General features: G+C 42.0%; 1 protein-coding gene across 2 annotated transcripts; it reads right to left on the reverse strand.

The window, feature by feature from the left end:
- Positions 1-920: 920 nt before the first annotated feature.
- On the reverse strand, positions 921-18,447 carry pgbd5 (piggyBac transposable element derived 5). Of its 2 annotated transcripts, XM_070916615.1 has the most exons (8): positions 18,266-18,447; positions 18,084-18,214; positions 12,868-13,298; positions 8,502-8,636; positions 5,216-5,396; positions 2,435-2,632; positions 1,426-1,531; positions 921-1,116 (listed from the first exon to the last, which is right to left on the reverse strand). In XM_070916615.1, exons 1-8 carry the CDS (start codon positions 18,445-18,447, stop codon positions 921-923), a joined length of 1,560 nt encoding a protein of 519 aa, XP_070772716.1. The 2 variants fall into 2 exon arrangements, with proteins under 2 accessions (XP_070772716.1, XP_070772715.1); XM_070916614.1 differs by having other exon boundaries at positions 18,084-18,447.
- Positions 18,448-19,844: the final 1,397 nt, after the last annotated feature.

The following is a 19,844-nucleotide window of genomic DNA, read 5'->3' on the forward strand; positions in this document are numbered from 1 at the left end:
AATATATTTATAAAATTGGGGTTTCAGAGTTTTAGTTTAAGACATCAGAAACCAAGTCTCTTTAAACTCTTTTCCGGGCTCTTTTGGAGTGGGAGGCTGTGAATTGATGGCACACTGCTGGGTGTGGCTTCACGTCACCTGACAGTCTTCCTCTGGCGAGTACAGTATGCAGCAACACAACGCATCTGGGTCACAATAGCCGTACATTTACATCCTCAGGCTCAACGCCGCGCACACAAATGGCAGTTCCACTTGCTAAATACATACACACACACAAAAAAAAGTTTCAAAACCCACCTGGAGCAGAAATCATTTTCACACTGAACAAGAGAACATCACAATCCAGATTCTTTATGCATGCAGCGTGTGAACACATCATAGTCCAGGTTTACTAAGCTTTTGTTACGGGGGTCACAGGTGTTTTTGCAGAGTGTAAATATCTAGCTACGTGTAGCCTTTTAGCCTGTTGAGTACACGTTTGAACACTCACGCGGGAGATTCAGGCTCATATCAATAATTTCACTTTTTGATAGGAGTTAAAACTTGAAGCTGACATCATTTAAGGATGAATTTTCCCCGGTGTCATTGTTCCCGCGTGCATCTCTGCTTGTGAAATAGCTCCTGCTGCAAATCCTTAGTAAATCTGTGTGGTTAAAAGTTGCAGTTGAGGCATGTGAACCGTCCCATGGCTCATGATTCTCTACTGTGTCGTGTGCAGTCGTGTGTTAATGAATATTTACAGTACCACAGAAAACAACTAGAGGAAGAGAGACATAGGCTTGGCACTGCTTCAGTATCATCACACAGACACAGACTGCGGAGTCTGTACAGCCGTAATGAAGAGTGTAAATGTGTGTGTGGGGATTGTGTTTGTGTATATGCGTTTGTGTTGTGCGCTCCTGCTGTCCTCTTCCTCCTCCTCACTGTGTGGGGGAGCAGTCGTCTAAATCCAGCAGCTCCCTGACCAGTCTCTCTCCAAACTGCGCTCGGCTGTAGCGTTTAACCGTGTAGGCGTCAGACATCTTGTAGAGGATGTACGCGTTGTTGATGGCGATGCTGATGCTCAACCAGAACACCTGCTGCCAGGTCTTGTTGGGCTTATGGAAGATAAAGTACCTGTGGGAGATCAATAGCTGCTTACTCCAGAATCATTCTCATTCAAAGGTTTTCTATTAAATGAATGAATGAAGTTAACACTCCACTATACAAACAGGATAATGGCACACACATTGAGTCAGCAACTGACCAAGTAAGGATGTATCTGCCAAATTCCTGTTTATGGAAGGGTGTGTTTCATTGTTTATGAATAAAACATTTTTCGCTTTAAGGGCAGAATATGTCAGGTTACGTCTAAAATTGGACTGATTCAGGCTTCTAGTCACCATGAACACACTGCAAGATATTTAGTAAAAATGTTGTACATACTTGCTGTACTTGTCGTCGTATTTGCAGATGTAGCTGAGGTGTGCGGCGAAGGCCTCAACAGCCAAGGGACATGGGATCTCCCCACTTTTCCTCTTAATGATCATACCTGCCACAAACACACATGCCACAGACAGAGAGTGAGAGACATGCGGCAGAGAAACGAGATCCCACTGAAGGGACTCATTTTCTCTCCAGACTCTGTGGTCACCTGGCCAACAGCCAGACAAGGGAGAGGAAAAGAAGCACTCTTTTACACGAGGGAGGCTGCCCAGGTGCGCCCCGTTACTATTTATGTTTTTAGCTGGTCTCCTTGTTCTTTGGTCTCTGGTGAGCTGCTTTGTTTAATGGGCCTTTTTCACAGCAGACATTTTGACTTGCACAGCAGGAAATGCACAGACGTAACTAATAACATTAATGATGGCTATTGAGCTTCAGTTACCACTGAGTTAATTATATAAAATTGCCCACATAATAATCACTAACCTTGGTTTGGTTTTATTATATGCGTCATAATAAGAAAAGAAACGTAGTTATTGTTGGGATTTTGTTGAGTGAAAAACACTTGCACACAAACACGCAGAGGGGACAGAAAATCAATATTGGATAATAACACTTTAATTGATCTGGGGCTTCGCCTCCACTCTCTTCGTTCAAAGAGCTCAAACACACTGCAGCCCTTCAACTAGGTTTAAAAGCTAACAAAACTGTTCAATGGAGAGTGGATTATGCTATAAGAGGAGGGGAATATCATGATCCTGTCGCCTCCTGGAAATGGATTATCATGGATTAGAAGCTCTCATTGATTTTCCCTGACACGGATGCTTAACGATGGTAAGTTGCATCCAGAAACGACAGCACAGCTACCCTTATTTTCACTGAAAAACTCTCAGATTAATGGCAGCCAGCAAAGACTTTTGAAATATCAAAGCACATTTGTGGTTTCCTACAATTATAAACTACAAACATACTTTTGGAGTTTTAGTTCTGGGTGCATCAGAGCAGTGTTTACCTTGTTTTGTTGGGGAGTAACCGTTGGTGAGGAACCTGAAGTGTCCCTTGTTGTACCAGCTGATCAGTGACATGCTGCCTTTCATCATCACTCGTGATTGGCCGCGCTGCGCTGGTGTGGAGCCGCAGACCAGCATGCTTTGTGGTAAGCCTGTGCAGTCGCTCTTCCTGGTGCTCAGCAGACCACAACAGTAGATATCTGGAGAAGGACGAATACATGTTAACATTTGTATAAATTACTTCCACTGGTACAGAGAAATATACTGCATAGGCACTTATTAACTATAGATAGTATTCCAAACGGTACAAACTAAAGATGAAAAGAATAGTAGATTATTCCATTAGTCGATCAATAAAAAATTCATTGGCAACCATTTTGATAATTGGTTAATAATTTATTTCCTGGTTGCAAATATTCATATTTGAGAATCTCAAATATGAATATTTGGTGGTTTTCTATGATATTAAACTAAATATTTCTGCGTTTTGCACTGTTGGTCGGTCACAACAAGAAGAAGAAATTAAATGAAGGTAATTGTTAGTTGCAGCCCTGCTAACATAAACGATGTAACATTTTTATACAGAGCTGGAACGAGTAGTCGATTGGCATGTATTTTGATAATCGTTTAATTGTTTAAGTCATTTTTTAAGCAAAAATGCCAAACATTCCCTGAAGGTCCAGCTTCTCAAATCAGAGTATTAGTTGATTTTCTTCATCATGTGTGATTGTAAATGAAATATATTTGGGTTTTTGGACTGTTGGTCAGACAAAACAAGCAATTTGATGACATCGCTGAGGGCTTGTCTTGTGAAGGGCATTTTTCACTTTGTTCTGCCATTTTATAGGACAAAAAGTTCATCAATTAATCAGTTAGTTGCGGCCCTAGTTTCACCCATCCCTGCAGTAACTCCTGTGCATTTACTGTGCTTTTCATGCATTCTGCTTCTGATGTGAAACTCACAGAACAAACCACTGTGGACTGTTCATCTCTCTCACAGCTGTACCACTTCTTCTCCTCCATATGTCATCTCTTTCTTTTCACAGACATTTCTTTATTTCTTACATGAATGAGCAGCGGAGAAACAATCATGTGGCTGACTGCTGCTGATTCGTTAATGCTCTCAACTTGGAGAACGATTGCTATCTGTGTAGCACATATATGTGTGTGTGTGTGTGTGTGTCCACAGTAAGTGCTGCAGAGGAGTGCAGGGTAATTAACTCCAGTTAATTAATCCAGCATGATAAATTTGAAAGAAAAATGTCGGACAATGCCTTCACAAGCTCAGAACTGAATCTTTTTCCGGCTGAATGCCTCGTGGTAGCTTCACCCAATTAGGATGACAAAATATTGATTATATCTCCGGACTTGTTTTTCTTTACTTGGCGTAATGCAGCTCTGCCCGGTTGAGTTTGAAATTGCTCTTCTGTTACTGTTTAGTGAAAGAGCATTTGTGATAACGGGAAAGTAGAAACTTTTTAATTTCCAAATTGTGCTGATGATATCTTTAAAGGAGACGGATCCGTTTTTGTTCTCACTTTTAGCCTTTTATGGCATGATGACATTGTCCCACATTTGCTATAATTATTACGAAAGACGAAAACAGGTCAGTGAAGAGAATCCAAATGTGAGTCACCCTTCAACAATAGGATTATGCTTTTATAATAAGTTGCCTTTGGTATAATGAGCATGAAAATCAGAGCTCTGTGGAAACCTGCTGCAAAGATGGATTACCAGCATAAAATACCACCATTTCCTCCAAAACAATTTTCTTCTTTCTGCTTTTGCAACACCTTCTGACAAAATATCACATACTGAGACATTAACAGTAAGACAAAAAAACCTGTTTGGATTCAGAATTTCCAGTTGTCAGATGTTACATGGTGTCCACTAAAGTGTCCACTTCACATATTGATTTTTTGAGCTGTGACAAGGCGAAACACTGCCTACTGAATCTTCCATGATTTATTGTGCAACTGCAGTGCAATCCCGGGGCTGTTATGGTCGATGTTGGTTGAACAGCAAAAAAAACATCCATCTCAACGATTCACTTAGTGTAAGATTCAGTCGTCAAGATGCATTTTTCTTAAAAGAAAAAAAAGCATTTAGTGATGTAATTCCTCTTCTTTTCAGTGCAATTTCTCCTCGTTTCAGGAATTTTCTAGTCATGAATGTGAATATCAGGAAGAGATGTCACACCAGTGGCAAGTTTGCTTGACTCGTTTTTAGCATTTAGAAAAAATGGCCATTTTCTTTGCATTTTATCTTCTTTTAGAAACTTTTAAGTTCCTAGCTGAGAAAAAAAGGCAAGTTGGAGTTACAACATGTCAGACAAATACAATCTACTGGCCTATGTTTTCATTGACTTATGAGTGGAGTGTGACCGAGGCATTCTTGTGCTTTCACACATTCCCATGTTCCCAAGGACAGATGAAGAAAAGAAAATAGATTATTCTAACTGAACCCTGTAGAGCTGTGAAGTCTCATTTTTAGGTGAAATGCAACAGACTGTCTTCCTCTCTGTGCTGTTTAGCCTGGGGATGCTGTCACCACACCATAATAAACGAATAAAAAATGCAAGATCGGAGATGAGATGAGCAGAGTGATTACAATCTGTACATCAAAGCAGAAAAACGAGGGAGGAGGAAAAGGACAAGAGATGACAGAGGAGGAGGCTGGAGAAGCAGGAAGATAGGAAAAGAAAAGAGTGTTTTATCTTAGGCAGCATGGAGGAGACACACCGATACAGATACAATATCTGCTGTTGCAACTTTTTTGTGTACCTTGCTTGCTGAATTCGGTGAAGAGGCTGAGGCTCGTGATGGACGGCCCGGTGAAGACGATGGTGTTCTTGCCAGAGATGTTCTGGCAGAGCTGCTTGGCAACGAGGCTGTGGAGCTGAGGCTTGTTCTTCAAGGTGGCCAGACCGTCTGTACCCTGGCCGTCCTTCAGATGGACTGAGATCTGCAGAGTGGGAGGAAAGAGACAGGACATGCAGATAAAGCAGATATAGAACTAGCAAGCTTCATTTCAGTTTTCCCTAAAGCACTATTTTATTGTTCTCTAGGTTAGAAAATCCTGCAGCTGTTGTCTAAACACTCTGGAGGCTGAAATGTTCATTATATAAAACTGTGTGATGGAACAAACAGCATGTTGTCTTGAGGTGGCGCAAGAGAAAAGGCCATGAAGTTATTTCATAGTAATATGCCGATTAGAGTATGAAATATCTGATGTATAAAGATACATTTTGGGGTGTTCTCGTGGCTTAAACGAAAGCTGTGGTATTTTTTAACCTGGCATATATCATTTATTTTGTATGGGTTGTGCTAACTTTGCACTCACCACCTCTGTTGTATTTCGGTCTGACTCAGAGACAAGGTTTTGAAATGATTCACGTAAAAATCCTGTTGATTTAAAAAGCTGTAGGAGGCTCGCACAGCTTCCCCTGATAAATATATTTTTTGGTGCGAGTCCTAGTTCCTCTGATTTTCTACAATGTAGGTGGTGAGTGCAAAGTTAGCATGACCCATACAGTCCCACTGGCCACATTTATGGGAAATACGCTAGGTTGAGACATCACATGCTGTCATAAAGGCACAAAAGGTCCAAAAAATTACATTTTGGCCTGATGTTGGTGCAAGAAGAAAGCTTATGAAGTGTCCAAAATTCAAATTCAAATTCAAAAACAAAAGAGTTCATCCCCTGGAGAACATGAATGTGCTCAGTATATTTCATGGTAATCTGAATAGTAAATTTTGACAGTTTAAATTAGGCCCTATCTTTTCAAAATTTCCCAAAATAGATGCAATCTCCAAACTGTTAGTGGATCGCAGAAATGTTTTAAGAGCGCCCACTAGAGGCCATAAATATTCTGGCCATATATGTTGCTCTGGATCACGGGGGACTGAACTGTGTTACTTCGCTGAACACACTGGTACACGATGCCATTATCAAATGTAAACAGAAATGCACACTCACAAACAGTCCAGTGTTCTTCTAACACTCACAATCCTGCTGTTGTTCACGAGCTGCACGGCATTAGCCTGATTAGCCAGCGTCTACGTCAGGCCTTCAGCTATTACACTAAGTGGTCAGTCCATGCCTCCATGTGTGTGTGTTTGTATATCCCTGTGTGGTGCGCTGGCTAATGGAATCTCATTGATTCGCTCCATTAACTTGTTTTATTTCCTAGATTTTTTTTTCTCTCCCTTGACACAATTCATTTAGAGAGAGAAGATCTCAGTGCAGACACACATCAGCGTACAGCTGACTGGTAAAGACCGAGCGACTGCCAAATGGCCACAGTCAGTGTGACTGATAATGCTTATTTGTTAAATGGATGGGATAATGGAATATAGCGCTGAATGACAGACTGTGATGCTTCTTACGCGTAACTCGTTTTATGCAGAAGTTTGGGATTATAAGCAAAATGATGAATTGTTAGATTACCACTTATTGTATCTGATATAACCCAATGATGACAAAAAGAAATAGGCAAATTAAAATTCTGCTCATGGGTGGTCCTCTCTCCACTAATGTGATTCTGGACTACATCCAGGCTCAAGGAGGAAACACTTCCCCCTGCAGCGTAGTCTTATGCCTGAGATTGATCTATTTATGGGTTCTGTGCAGTGAGAGTCCTTTCTTTACAACCTTGTATTATTGTATTGCTGTACGTCCTTCCCGATTTATCCAAAAGCCTGGTTAAGTTTGTCACTGGGTCAAGAAAAGCTAGCATGCTTTACTGACACTCCTGTTTCTGATGATTATATACTGTAATGGACTGGGTGACATGTTGCTGTTATATTATGAGTGTTCAGAGATGTTACTTCAGTTAGAGAGTCAAGGCTAAAAGGGACTGTTTAAGTGTAAATTATGAATCACTTGGTGATACAAATTGTTTCATTCAGTTCACTTTAAATATTCATAGTTACTGACTATTTAGTTAGTTCACTTTATTCTAAGCCAAGCGACTGCAAAGGCACTTCAGTACGTACAGTAAGTGAACACATCACCAACCACCACGATGGTCAGCACAGATTCTGATTGTCTTCAGTTCAGTAGTATGTTTATTGTATTGGGGCAGATGGAGAAACCTCAGTGGCAGATATCTCAAAACAATGGACAAATAAATCCAGAGGTATTGTCAGAAAGCTGTATAGCTAGATACCACTGAAGGTAAATGCATTATGTCAGTGAAGGTCCTCTTCAACATAGTGCAAATGTTTGTGTGTGTGTGTGTGTGTGTGTGTGTGTGTGTGGGTGCCTGGATGGAAGTCCTGCACAACATTTATACAGTGATAAAAAATCCCTTTAACGACCTGCATTCTGGAGGGAAAATGACACTGACAGTCTGGCTGGGCATCCTGTCTCACAGATACTGGGCAGTACAGTAGTTAGGAGGTTGACTCAATCACTTGTCACCAAGCAAACCCCTTTCTAATGTTTTCCCCTCTGTCCTCTGTAATGGTCAGAGTCGGACAGGTCTGTCAGTCCTCCTGCAGTGCCGGGCCCAGTTAAATGGTGGTGTTACATAAACAAACGACGTAGGAGTGGAAGGTTGCAGTAAGGGCAAGGTTGTTAGTGAGCAGAGCAGCTCTGCCTGCCTGAGATGTGACAACACAGATCTGATCCTGAGCCAGTAGCTATTCTACTCTAAAACAAGACAAATCTGACAACCAATACTTTGGCCCAGAAGGTATTTCTCGTTTCAAGACGAGTTTGATCCTTTTTTTTAAATCAAAGTAAAGCCTGCAAATGTTCATATGGAATATTTGAAAAGTGACTTTATTCTTTGTAGTGACGACACGCGATTGGCTGAATGCAAAATAAGGCAACCAACAAATTTGGTGAAGATCAAAGTTTCACGAAAGGCTTATTTTATTTTTTTGCATTTTTAATGTAAAATATTAGATTTCTGCCATGACGCTTGAAAGCAGCAGATTAAAATTCAAATTCCCTCATAGCAAACCAACAAACCTGCACTCTTTTCTCTCTCATCTCATCTCACTCCTACTTCCCACACACACACACACACACACACACACACTGAGCAGTGTGTGCTGCTACCTGACAGATGAATCCGGTGGAGGTGCACTGTCGGACCCAGAGGCTGAACTTCCTCTTCTTCCTCTTCCTCAGCTCTCTTTCCGTACAGGTGGTGATGAACACTGGATCCTCGTCTATCAAGGGCTCATGAAGAACCTGGAAACACACATGTTACTGCACATGTGGATTTTTATATAACCATGTCACACGTAAAGTACAAGGCGTGTTGCTGGAAAAATAGCTGGCCTTAACAAAGGAGAAAAGAAGTATTTTCGTGTGAGGGATAAGAGTGAGGTTGCGTATGATGTAACATTAAGCTAAGGGTCAGAGAGACAAGGCAGCCAATCGAAGATCCTCACAAGTCTTGTATGTGTTGGAAAAAACACCGTTCCCAGCAGAAACACGCTCTTAACTGTGCAACTGTCTGCAAAACACCTTCAGAAAAATGCCTTCTATCGTGTCAGTTTCACTTTATTTAGTTTCAGTTGTTGCTTTGTTTTTCACTTTTTGATTTTATGTTATCCCCCTCTGTCTGTCTACATCTTTCTTTCCACAACGACCCAAATGAACAAAGTAAAGACAGCACTTTTATGTTCTGTGCTTGACTATTCTCACTTCGGACCAAACCACATGAAAAATAGACAAAATAAAAAATACATCTAAAACAAATAGACAAGGCATGACAAACTTTGTCCTAAGTGGCAACATAGAGAAAAACAGGCAACTTGAGTGTGAATTTTGCCTGGTGCAGTAAACTCAGGGGGCCCTGGAGGAAAAACAAGGAAGTTATCACAACAAAACAGTGGTTCTGCTGTCTGCTAATCATGGTGCAAATTGATCAAAATTTAAATATGATGGAAAATAAATACATACAAATATAATAGAGACACAGTTTCAAGTTATCAACATGCTTTTATGATTTACAACAATCACTCCAGAGTAAAGCTGAAACAATTAGTCAATTCATCTTCAAAAAATGAATCTGCGACAATTTTGAAAATCGAGTAATCATTTTTCAAGCAAAAATTCCAGAAATTCACTTCAACTTCTCGAATGTAAAAAACAGCTTTGTTATTTCCCCCAAGATAGTGAACTGAGTATCTTTGCGTTTTGGGCCGTCAGTGGAGACATCAAAAAAGGTTGCACATGGACATGCCAATCTTACCATCAAACTGATGAACATAATGCAATAAATGTCAAAGTATATTTCAAAAGTAGGGGGAACTGTGCCCTCTTCCTCTTGTATATGTATGAACTGAATATGATGGTATGCTCAATATGTCTATATAGATGATGGGTTGGGTCAGATACTGAGGATGAATTTCACAATGAGGATTAAAGAAAATCAAAAACTGGCACACTTTCACAAATAAAAGCATAACAGAACACACAAAACCAAATATTTTCTAACCCTTTCTTGGACGATTAAACCAGCGCAATTCACCTAAAACCGGGCCAGATATTTCCCAGAGACGCTTTCAACCACACAACAAATATTTGCATTTCAAATTTCTCTCAGCTGTTCCTTCCACCTCCTCCTCATCAAGAGCTCTCTCCTGCTCTAGGACCGAGAGCAACAAGGCATTTCCAAGTCAAATATGGCGTTATGGATTAAACAAGTGGAAAACTAATGAGACTATCTAGCCTTTGCATGGATGACATCACCCAAACCACAATGGGCTTTTAAGAAATATATCTCATCCTGTAGCTGCCACATTAGCACATCAGCTGCAGCACGTTTCTCTTGACCAGATATTTCTCAACACCTTAACAGCTGAAATCAAGGTGGTTACATCTGCACATGAGCGCTTCCGGTAAATCATTTGCATGGATTCACTAATCCTCTATTGGACAAAGGGAGGAAGAAAATCCATCTATCCACTCACTTGCTGTCTTGCAGGGGATCTTCTGTGAGGACTGCGACAAATGCTCTCAAAGATTTTACACTTGCAAATCAATACAAAGCAATGTCAACAGATCATCGTAGCGACTGCAAAACTGCCAGACTGACACCGCAAATGTGATGCATCGCTGTTAGAAGGAGCTGACATAACATGCTAATATTCAGCACTGATATTCACACGTTAGCGCTCATATTCACACACACACACACACACACACACACACACACACACACACACACACACACACACACCATGTTGAATAATGCTTAGTGGCAGATAAATCCAGGTCACACAGACTCACATGCAGAGAAATATCCTGTATATAAACCAGAATTTTGACTACCCAGTTCCCTCCCTTTGTTCATTTCTTGACAGTTGATTTGTTGATCAGCAGAAAAATGAATTACTTGTTATTCTGATAATCACAATTATCATTTTTGAAGGCCCAAAATTCTTTTGTCTTTTAAATGTAAATATTTTCTGCTTTTCGTCTGTAATATCAAACTAAATATTGGATTTTGGACTGTTGGTACTAAATATGTCAACTAAATATGGGCTTTTGGAAATTGTAATGGCCATTTTTTTTGCTATTTTCTGACACTCTATAGACTGAATGATTCATTGTTAATTGAGAAAAATAATCATTAGTTGCAGCCTAAACTCAAACCACTGCGTCAACCTCTTTCCTTCCTTCTGCGTCAGTCATTAAAAGGGTAAATTACTTTTCCATTGTCTGTGGAGCAACAGTCTCAGTCTGTCCCACTCTCACTATCTGGGCCCACTCTCTGCCCCTGGCACAGAAAACTAACATAAAACAAACTGGCCTAGATACACATGTACCCTGTCACTGCTAACGACACACACACATGCTGTCTGAAAGCCGGTCTGTCCTCATTGTTATAGTTTAGTCATTTTTAGATCTAGGTGGATAGAGAGCACTAACATGAAACCGTAGCTCACCAAACCTTTTACTACTTCACATTGAAATTAACTCGTCGACATTTACATTCAAACTATTTTGTCGGTAAAATGACATGAGCTGAATGAGATGTGGATGTGATATGAGGAGGGGGGTTGTTGTTAAGAGCCTGTATTCCCAAATGCATCACAGCACCGGCATCATCTTTCACAATGAAGATGATGTTATAGCACTCATTCTCCAGAAAGACGAAAAGCAATTTAATCAACTACTTCCCAGAAATTCATTAATTTTTAAGAGCTCGACAGTGACTGCAGGGGTGGCACCAGACCCCACTGGAATATGATTAGCCACCCCTGGTGCCCTCCTCCTAACCAGATTCTGGTTGGGAGAACATGTACATGATTATTTTATTATGGAGGAACATGAAGCCGAATGAGAAAAGCCCTTAAATGAAGCAGAAGCAATGCTATGCCCTCCAATAACAAACCAAACAGTTTGTTGTTTTTATGTGATTTTTATGGCAATCATTTTCATGAGTCAGTGGTAAGTAAAAATTAAACTTGGTAGAATATGGCCAATCAGGAGCAAATGACATGCTATGATTCCTTCAGTGAATTGCCACAGCACGCTGCTATTAATTAGACACATTTCATGCTTGATTTTCCATCAGGTTGAAGTAAACAAGGTTGAGTGATTGCTACTGTCTCTTTGCTCAAAAAGAGCAAATTTCTTTGCATAGTTTTCTTCTTTTGCCCTCACATACAGATAATACAGTAATCAAGTTGGACAAGAGCATAACAATGATATGGGATTTAACAGATTCTACTTCAAACATGTTGTTTACTCGTTGGTCTTTTAAAATTTGCAATGCTGCTGTTCATCCAGAGAGGAAAGTAATGTAGGAGTTGAATAAACTCCAGCCCACCCAAAATAGAGTAGCAAGGCTGGCGCTCCACTGCCCCAGTTGCATAAATGTAGATCTAATGCATACAGTCAAGTGACTGAAAAGTAAGTTCTCTGGAGGGGAAGTCTGTTAAAAAAGAGTGCTTTACCCAAATACTTGCTGTGTAGACTGCTTCAGACTGAGACTCCTTGTGGGAGCTATTTAGTTGGTTCGCCCTACTTCGAGAGCAAATAGCTAGCTTAGCTGTATCACTGTATCAAAAGTGCATGTATATAAATGTACAACAACACATTTTGCATATATTTAAACTTAAAATGTCTCATGAACTATATGAACTATTTGTGAACTATAGATCCCCATCAAGTTGTTTCATATATTTCTTGGAATATTCTGCAGTTAATGACAGATAATAAAAGGTATAATTCTTGATGTTGTTGTTAACTGTGCTGTTAAATCTCATTGACCCCTAAAAAACAAGTGTGTTCCGGGTGTGAGCAAATAGAAAGTATAATGTTCAAAACATGAACACCTCTGACGCTGAAACTACTATGCCAGTTTGGCAATGTCAGTGAATGGAGAATAGGATATATATGCAGAATGTAGCACCTATTATAAGATGCTTTAGGGAGACCCAGGCCTGGAGTAGAGTGTACACACCTGTGTCTGTGAAGGTCTGAACGTGCAGCTGAACGACTGCTGCAGCGAGTCCAAGAAGGGCTGGATCTTGTACAGGCCCTGGTTGCTTCCCTGTGACGGCCGGAAAGCCACGATGTGGAAGTACTTGAGGATCTTCTCAAAGCGTGCCTGGCTCATCTTCAAGGCGATGCTCCGATTGCTGAAGAAGCCTGAGCTCCAGATGCTGAGCACCGACTCGCAGCGGTGCACACTGGTGGAGGTGACGAAGCCCAAGAAGGCCTTTATCTCCTGGGCTGTGACAGGACGCCAGCCCTCGTCTGAGCCGAAGCGCTCCTGGAACTTCTTGGCATACATGTTAGTCTGGGTGACCATGTTTTGGATGCAATTGTCCGGAACGAAGAGCTGGAAGAAGTCCAAGGCTGTGGCGGTGGCCGGCATCTTCTGAGCAGGGCCTGCATCAGAACAGGAAAGAGGAAAACAAAGTATGAAAAATTATGACAGAGGAAAATTGACAGATTGACAGATAGAGTCCCACATGGACTAAATCACAGACACAACTGTCACTTAATCCCAGTTTTTAAACAGGCAACAGATTCAATTTGATTGACTTTTATGCAGAAAATGAAAAAATTAGATTTTGATGAGCTGTCACTGTCAAGGCTGTGTGGGATGCATACAAACTGTTTCTTGCTTGCATACGTTGTCATCTCATAAGAAGAGAGGAAACAAAGAGGTAACAGAGAGAGCATCCAAGGTATTCTTAAATTGTATTAAACCGTCAGAAGCAGATACTACATTTACATATAATCGTTGTGCTTTTTCACGAAGCAGGCACAGCAGCATTTGGTGTGAATGTCACAAGCCCAGGGCAGCGGGTAGAAAGTTTACACAACATGACAGCCACCACACTGTGATCCTTGTCACATCCAGGCGTTTAGTCTCATGGCAGGCAATGAGTCAAAACCATGTTCTCATCTGGTAGCCGAGTCAGGAGGGCGCCATGAATGAAAGGCGTGTGATGTCACACTTGGACTTGCTTGTTAAAAGTGATGGATAAATAGTTGAAATATAGATAGTCAAAGGTATAAACACTACAAATAGTTAGCTTAAAGTAATTAACAGTTTAAATCTTTAGCTTAAAGTAATTAAAAGGTAAAATAGATGAAAAACAAACATTCTTTTGTAGCTATTCAACAGTTTATATCTTTCACATATGATATCAGTCTAACGCTATAGTGACTGTCAGTCTGTGTGTCCTGTCCAGAGTCTCTTCAGATAACGAGAAAGACTTTTCCTCCTTTCCTATGAAGCTATTTTCCCTTGTTCATATATTGTCATTCACTAGTTTACTGAGAAGAAAGCGACATTTACCTCCCATTTAAAAGCTCTCCGTCTGTAAGCTTTTTGGTGTGGCATTGAAGTCACACAATCAATACACAATGCAGTGACTGGCTTGATGTGTTTGCTCTAGTAAATTAGAGATTTTCTCAAAGGTTGTTTGATCCGTGAGAGGGGATTTGGACGTCGAGCAGAACAACTTCAGGCTCAATTGAACAGCACAATCTCATTATCTCTGAACGGCGTAGAACAAGGTTTTCACTCTCTCTCTATCCTTTCTCTAGTCCTGAGTGGTTGGCAGCAACCAAAATAATGAAGGGCTTTTGCTTCAGTCTTTTAATGTTGAGTTAAAGATAACATGTACAAGACTGGTACACTGTTTAAGCAACATGTGGAGGAGGACAAGCAGAGGAAAACTCCCACAAAGCTGATGCTTGCGGACAAGACAGCAGAGGTAGCCAGGGCACGGCCCGAAATCCACTCATTTGCATTCCATTAGACTTGAAAGCTGTATGTAAAATCCAGCGTGACTTCCTCGGAGTGAGCCACTCCTCGATTAAAACATCAGACATTCAGATGGAAGGTCCACCGAGGCAAAATGACTCACCTCAGCTAAACTCAGGAGAAAGCCAAAAATACAACCTGAGGAGGAATTCATCATTTTTATGGATAATGGAATTGTTTCTGTGTCATTGAGTACGTCCATAGACGTATATATCCCTTCCAGCTGATCCTCAGTCCAGCCTACATTGCTGATAAAACTGGATCAAACATTTACATAATTACAAGGGAAGCTGTGCACTATCAATTTCCCACATTACTCATTACAAAACTCCACCTACATTGCACATACAGACAGAAGTATAACCCCTCATGAGCTGTTGTAGTATTTCAAGTGTCGATGGACAAACATCTGCCTGGTAGAGCTTTTATAGCCGTGGATTTAAGAATGAGGGATTACCGTGTAGTATGGGGTGGGGGGGATAAACCCTTCATGTAGACGAAACATGGTTTAAGCTCAGTTTTCAGCGGAAGTTACATAAAGAGCACATAAGCTTATGCAACTATTTCTGATTATTTTCTCAGACAAATTCCAGCTGTGACTGGGCAATATGATGAAATATATACCACAATATTAATAAGAATAACTTTCTATCTATCAAATTTTCCTTTGTAAGTCTGTGTAAAGTCTCACATACTTTCCGTGTAAAACTGTATGGTTTTACCAAATGGCTCTCCAATGGTTAAGAGACAACATGCAGACATGACAGACAGTCAGAAATACAGGGTCGGCCACATGAACTGACATACGGCGAGTGCCAGTAATCTATCAGACGAGCTCAGCAAAGTGAATGAATAAATAGCTCTTTAATTCCCTTCAACATCATGATAAGGTGGTTTTATAATCTGAGATGTGGATGTATGCTTCATAATCCTCGGTTTGCCCCCCCCCCCCGCCCTGCAGGAGAAACAGTCTCTCACTGAGATGAAAATAACACATCACCTATAAAACCTGACCTTGGCTTAACCACATATTTATGCCTGCCAAAAACTCAGCGTGGTTTCAAACTTCTGCTACTTGTTCAAAACCAAGGACGAGTTGCCGCTGTAACTGTGAACAAACCCAAAACAGGAAGGAGTCTGTATGAGGTTGACTCGATGCTTTCTGACGGCGGCTGATGATTTATGTACGGGGTGCACGGTCTCCATGGAGTGGAGCTGTCACATCAACACTGTGTCTGTGTCAGCACTGTCGCTGCTGGACAGTAAGACACATAGACAGAGAAATGGACAGGACGACAGACAGGCAGGTGGGCAGAGAGCTAGACAGAGAAATCCAGACACATGATAAAAATATCACTGATTACATTTCCACCATGGGCCGACTTAGTGGAAACCTCATCTAGCTTAAGCAGCTTCCCATCCCATGCTATTAGAATCAGTGGAGAAACATATTTATGTAGATATGCTGCTGCTCAGGATGCAGTCAATCTTTACAGTTTAGGCCGATTAAATCAGAGTACGCTCTTGGCTACTTGAGGACTGAGGTGTGATTATGCCTCCTGGCAGTCCTGCATCCATCCAGTCAGGCAACCTCTTAATCATCTCAATCCTGATGCAGGATGGCAGGACCACACCCGTACTTGGCTGTGCTTGTGCAAACAATCACTAACTGTATCTTTACTAACCAGACCAGACTGTACAAAGCAGACAGACACACCTGCTGCCTCCCTAGCTTCAGTCAACAGAGCAAAAACAAATAGAGCAGGACAGGGCTGGATGTGCATGGGAGCACAGAACATCCTGTAACCTTTTTCTCACCAAAGAACCTCTTATGGTATCCGGCTCAGCTCAGTTTTGTTCAGATTATTTTGGATAAGCAAAATAGGCTCCACTCCATGTCTGGGCCCTGTCTCACAAAGCAGGATTACTGAAGTTAGCTGGATAACTGGGCTGAGTGGAGAGATCAAATCTGTAACGTGGACAGAAGTAAACAGCTGTTTTGTTTGGCGTCCTGCTCAGTAATCATGCTTTCAGAGACAGACCAGTTCCACCACCTTCAATTTGGACATCGTACAACTCCAACAGTACTGAGAAAGTGCATTTTTCTGTTGGCATTGGAGCATCTTGCAAAACAAATCTACTTTACATACAACCAATGCAGTTCACTTAACTTCATGGCACTTTATCTACAGTCAATTTTGTGCTTTTGTATATTTGTATATGAATGCTCCAATGTGTGTTTCATATGTGTTTGCGATGGGTGAGCAGACTGGGGCTTGGTCCATATCTGCTACAGCCATATGCTGGTTCACCACCAAGGGTGCCACAGTGTGACATGCAACATGTCACAGTGGATACAGGTTGGCATTTCCACCAATCGCCTTTGCTTCAGCTGAAGCAGAAGAGACGGGAGAGGAGGACACATCCAAACGAAGCCTGACAGAAGGCGCTGCACTATAAACCCAAACCCCCACTCCCTGCATACTGTACTTAGTGATGGATAAATGGATATAAAGTGTTCTGAGGAGACAGTGCTGGCTGTAGGTACATGTTGGCTAGCAGTGGGTTTTAAACAGCATGAGAACAATTTGTGAGAGGATGCTTTCGGGCATTTATTGCACAGACAGACTGAGACAAAGGAAGACAGAGGGATGGAGCAGTGTGGGTGCACAGTGCTGTTTAACTGTCACGATTCACACACAAACACACACATAAGTCTCCCTTTTACACACACACCCACACATTCAAGGAGAAAGTGTGCAACCAAAATCAGGGTGCATTGAGCTTGTGTCTCGTGTTAATACAAGTTCTGTTCATTCACTTGGCGCAGGAGGACATGTGTGCATGCATCCTGCATACATACACTGGGCTTTATGTAATGTGTGTGCATGTGTGTGTGTGTGTGTAGAAACAGAAGAGACAACATGCTGTTTCTCGAAATTAAACAGCATGTGTCCCTGCACTGCCCTGAAACATGAACACACACACACACACACACAGGGCAGCATGTGTACCACAGCACCAAGGGGTGAGGTATCAAAGGCTAAGCGTTTGCTACTAACTTAATACAGCAATTAACGATGCAGTGTCATGCTCCTCTCACTACACACGCGCGCACAAGGAGGGTGCATGCACGCACACACACACACACACACACACACACACACACACACACAAACGAAAATAAAACAAGCTTCCAGTTGTTCCAAAGCAATAGCCTTTTGTGTGCTGTTTTGGCACCAGAGCCACAGAAATGGCCTGCCTGACCTGAAAAGCATGAAGGTGGACAGCACTCTTGTCTGTCTGCCTCCATCAAATCACTTCACACCCACAAACCCAGTTTCTTCCCCGCTGCGCAAATGACCTTATTCATCTTGTCTTGCATCACGTCTCACCATATGTCTCTTTGTACGTCGGCACGGTGACATCCTGCAGAGTCTCCGTCCAGCCCTCCTCCTCTGCCTGACTACGGGACAGAGAGCCCGGGGGACCGGCTCCGCTGCTCCCGCTACCTCCTGCTCCCCAGCTGTGTCCGCTCTCCTTATCGTGCCGTTTTTGGTGGTGGTGCTTCGGGTGCTCCTCCTCGCCTACCTCGGCTATGTAGTTGTCGGAGTCGGAGTCTCCGGAGGTGCTGTAGAAGGGATTGTCGCTGCTGTCGTCCCCGGACTCGCCGAACACGTCGTCGGATATCTGCAGGCTCTCGTACCGGGAGCGGGCCGCTTCCAGGAGAGACAGCGCCTTCCGCCCGCACTCCGCCATCTCTCTCTGTAGTGATGCTGCTCTGCTCCCCCCTTTCTCGTTCTCCCTCCCTCTCTCTCTGTCTCTCACACTTCCACTACGGATTCAGCGGCGTGCAGGTGGTCACGATCTTGCAAGAACAGGGAGGTGTTTGCCTTTAATGTGGCGGCTACACCCTCCCCTATCTTAGGTTTGAATTATGATCCCCCTGCCCTCCAGGCCCGGATGCGGAGCCCGGCGGTCAGAAGCGTGTGGATCCGGGGAGAGCTGTCCGCCTCAAGGGTACTGAAATATTTCCGCCCCCTTGCTCTGTCTACCGCGCTGCGCACTGGACACAATTATCGATAGTTGTGGCACAGCATCCGGGTCGAGAGACCAGCGATTCCTCCACACAGAGAGAAAATAGAGAGAGTAGTGGCTGCTGCTGCATCACCTGACACCACAGCCCTGCCCTGCCATCCAATAAGATGCTTTTTCTCATCCAAACTTAGAGAGGAGCGGCTGATGGGAGCTGCGGGAGCTAAAATGTGGTGAAAAAATATGATGATTAATGGTAATAAAAAATAACATTGGAATAAAATGTTGGACACAGAAAAGGATTGGATAAAAGTAATGAAGATAAAATATAATGGTATCCTGACCTCACTCAGGCCCCCCTAAAAAAAGACAACAGAATTAATATCATAAAAATATAATTAGGCCTGTTTTTTTTTTAAGGATGTTATCATGCCTACACCCGTACCTACCCCATAACTTCTGCACACTGAATGTTCACAAACACCATCCATATTTAACAAAACAATCGCACCACAAGGTCCATTCAGTAGCTTTTGATCCTGCAATCTCACTAGATCTTCCTCAGCAGAAGACTTGTTCAGAAGAGCAGCTGAATGGGCCTTGAAGTGAGAGTGTTTTGTCAGCTTTCCAAGTTCGAGAATGAACCTTCAATTTCCACCTTCCGTATTACTTTGTTATATGTATTTGTTATTTGGCCCAGCACGTGTTATGTATTGCCATGTTTGTAATGTAATGCAGCATCAGTTCATCTTAGCTAAAAGGATACGTTTTCAAAAGTTGTTGGTCTGCAGGGTCATTAAGGTTGTTGCCCTGCTGTGGTGGGGGACATTAGTGTGCCCACATTTATTTGACAACCTGTACTGCTGACCATAAACATTATCAAGCAGCTCTGCTCAGTGTCAGGACAGAGGGTCATCTTGGTCACAAAGGGCATTGACATGTTTTTCTTTCTTTTAAAAGGCTATGTGCATTTTAAAAAATGCATTGAAGGCCTAAGATGGACCTACATTTTTTTTTACCCTGTTCCAAAAAATAGCCTGTGACTGCAACATGTAATCCTGCTATGACATCATCCATTTAAGAGAGTCACATGCAATTCGAAGTTCATTACACTTTTATTC

Source organism: Enoplosus armatus, chromosome 12 (assembly GCF_043641665.1).
Source record: "Enoplosus armatus isolate fEnoArm2 chromosome 12, fEnoArm2.hap1, whole genome shotgun sequence".
NCBI classification, from domain to species: domain Eukaryota; kingdom Metazoa; phylum Chordata; class Actinopteri; order Centrarchiformes; family Enoplosidae; genus Enoplosus; species Enoplosus armatus.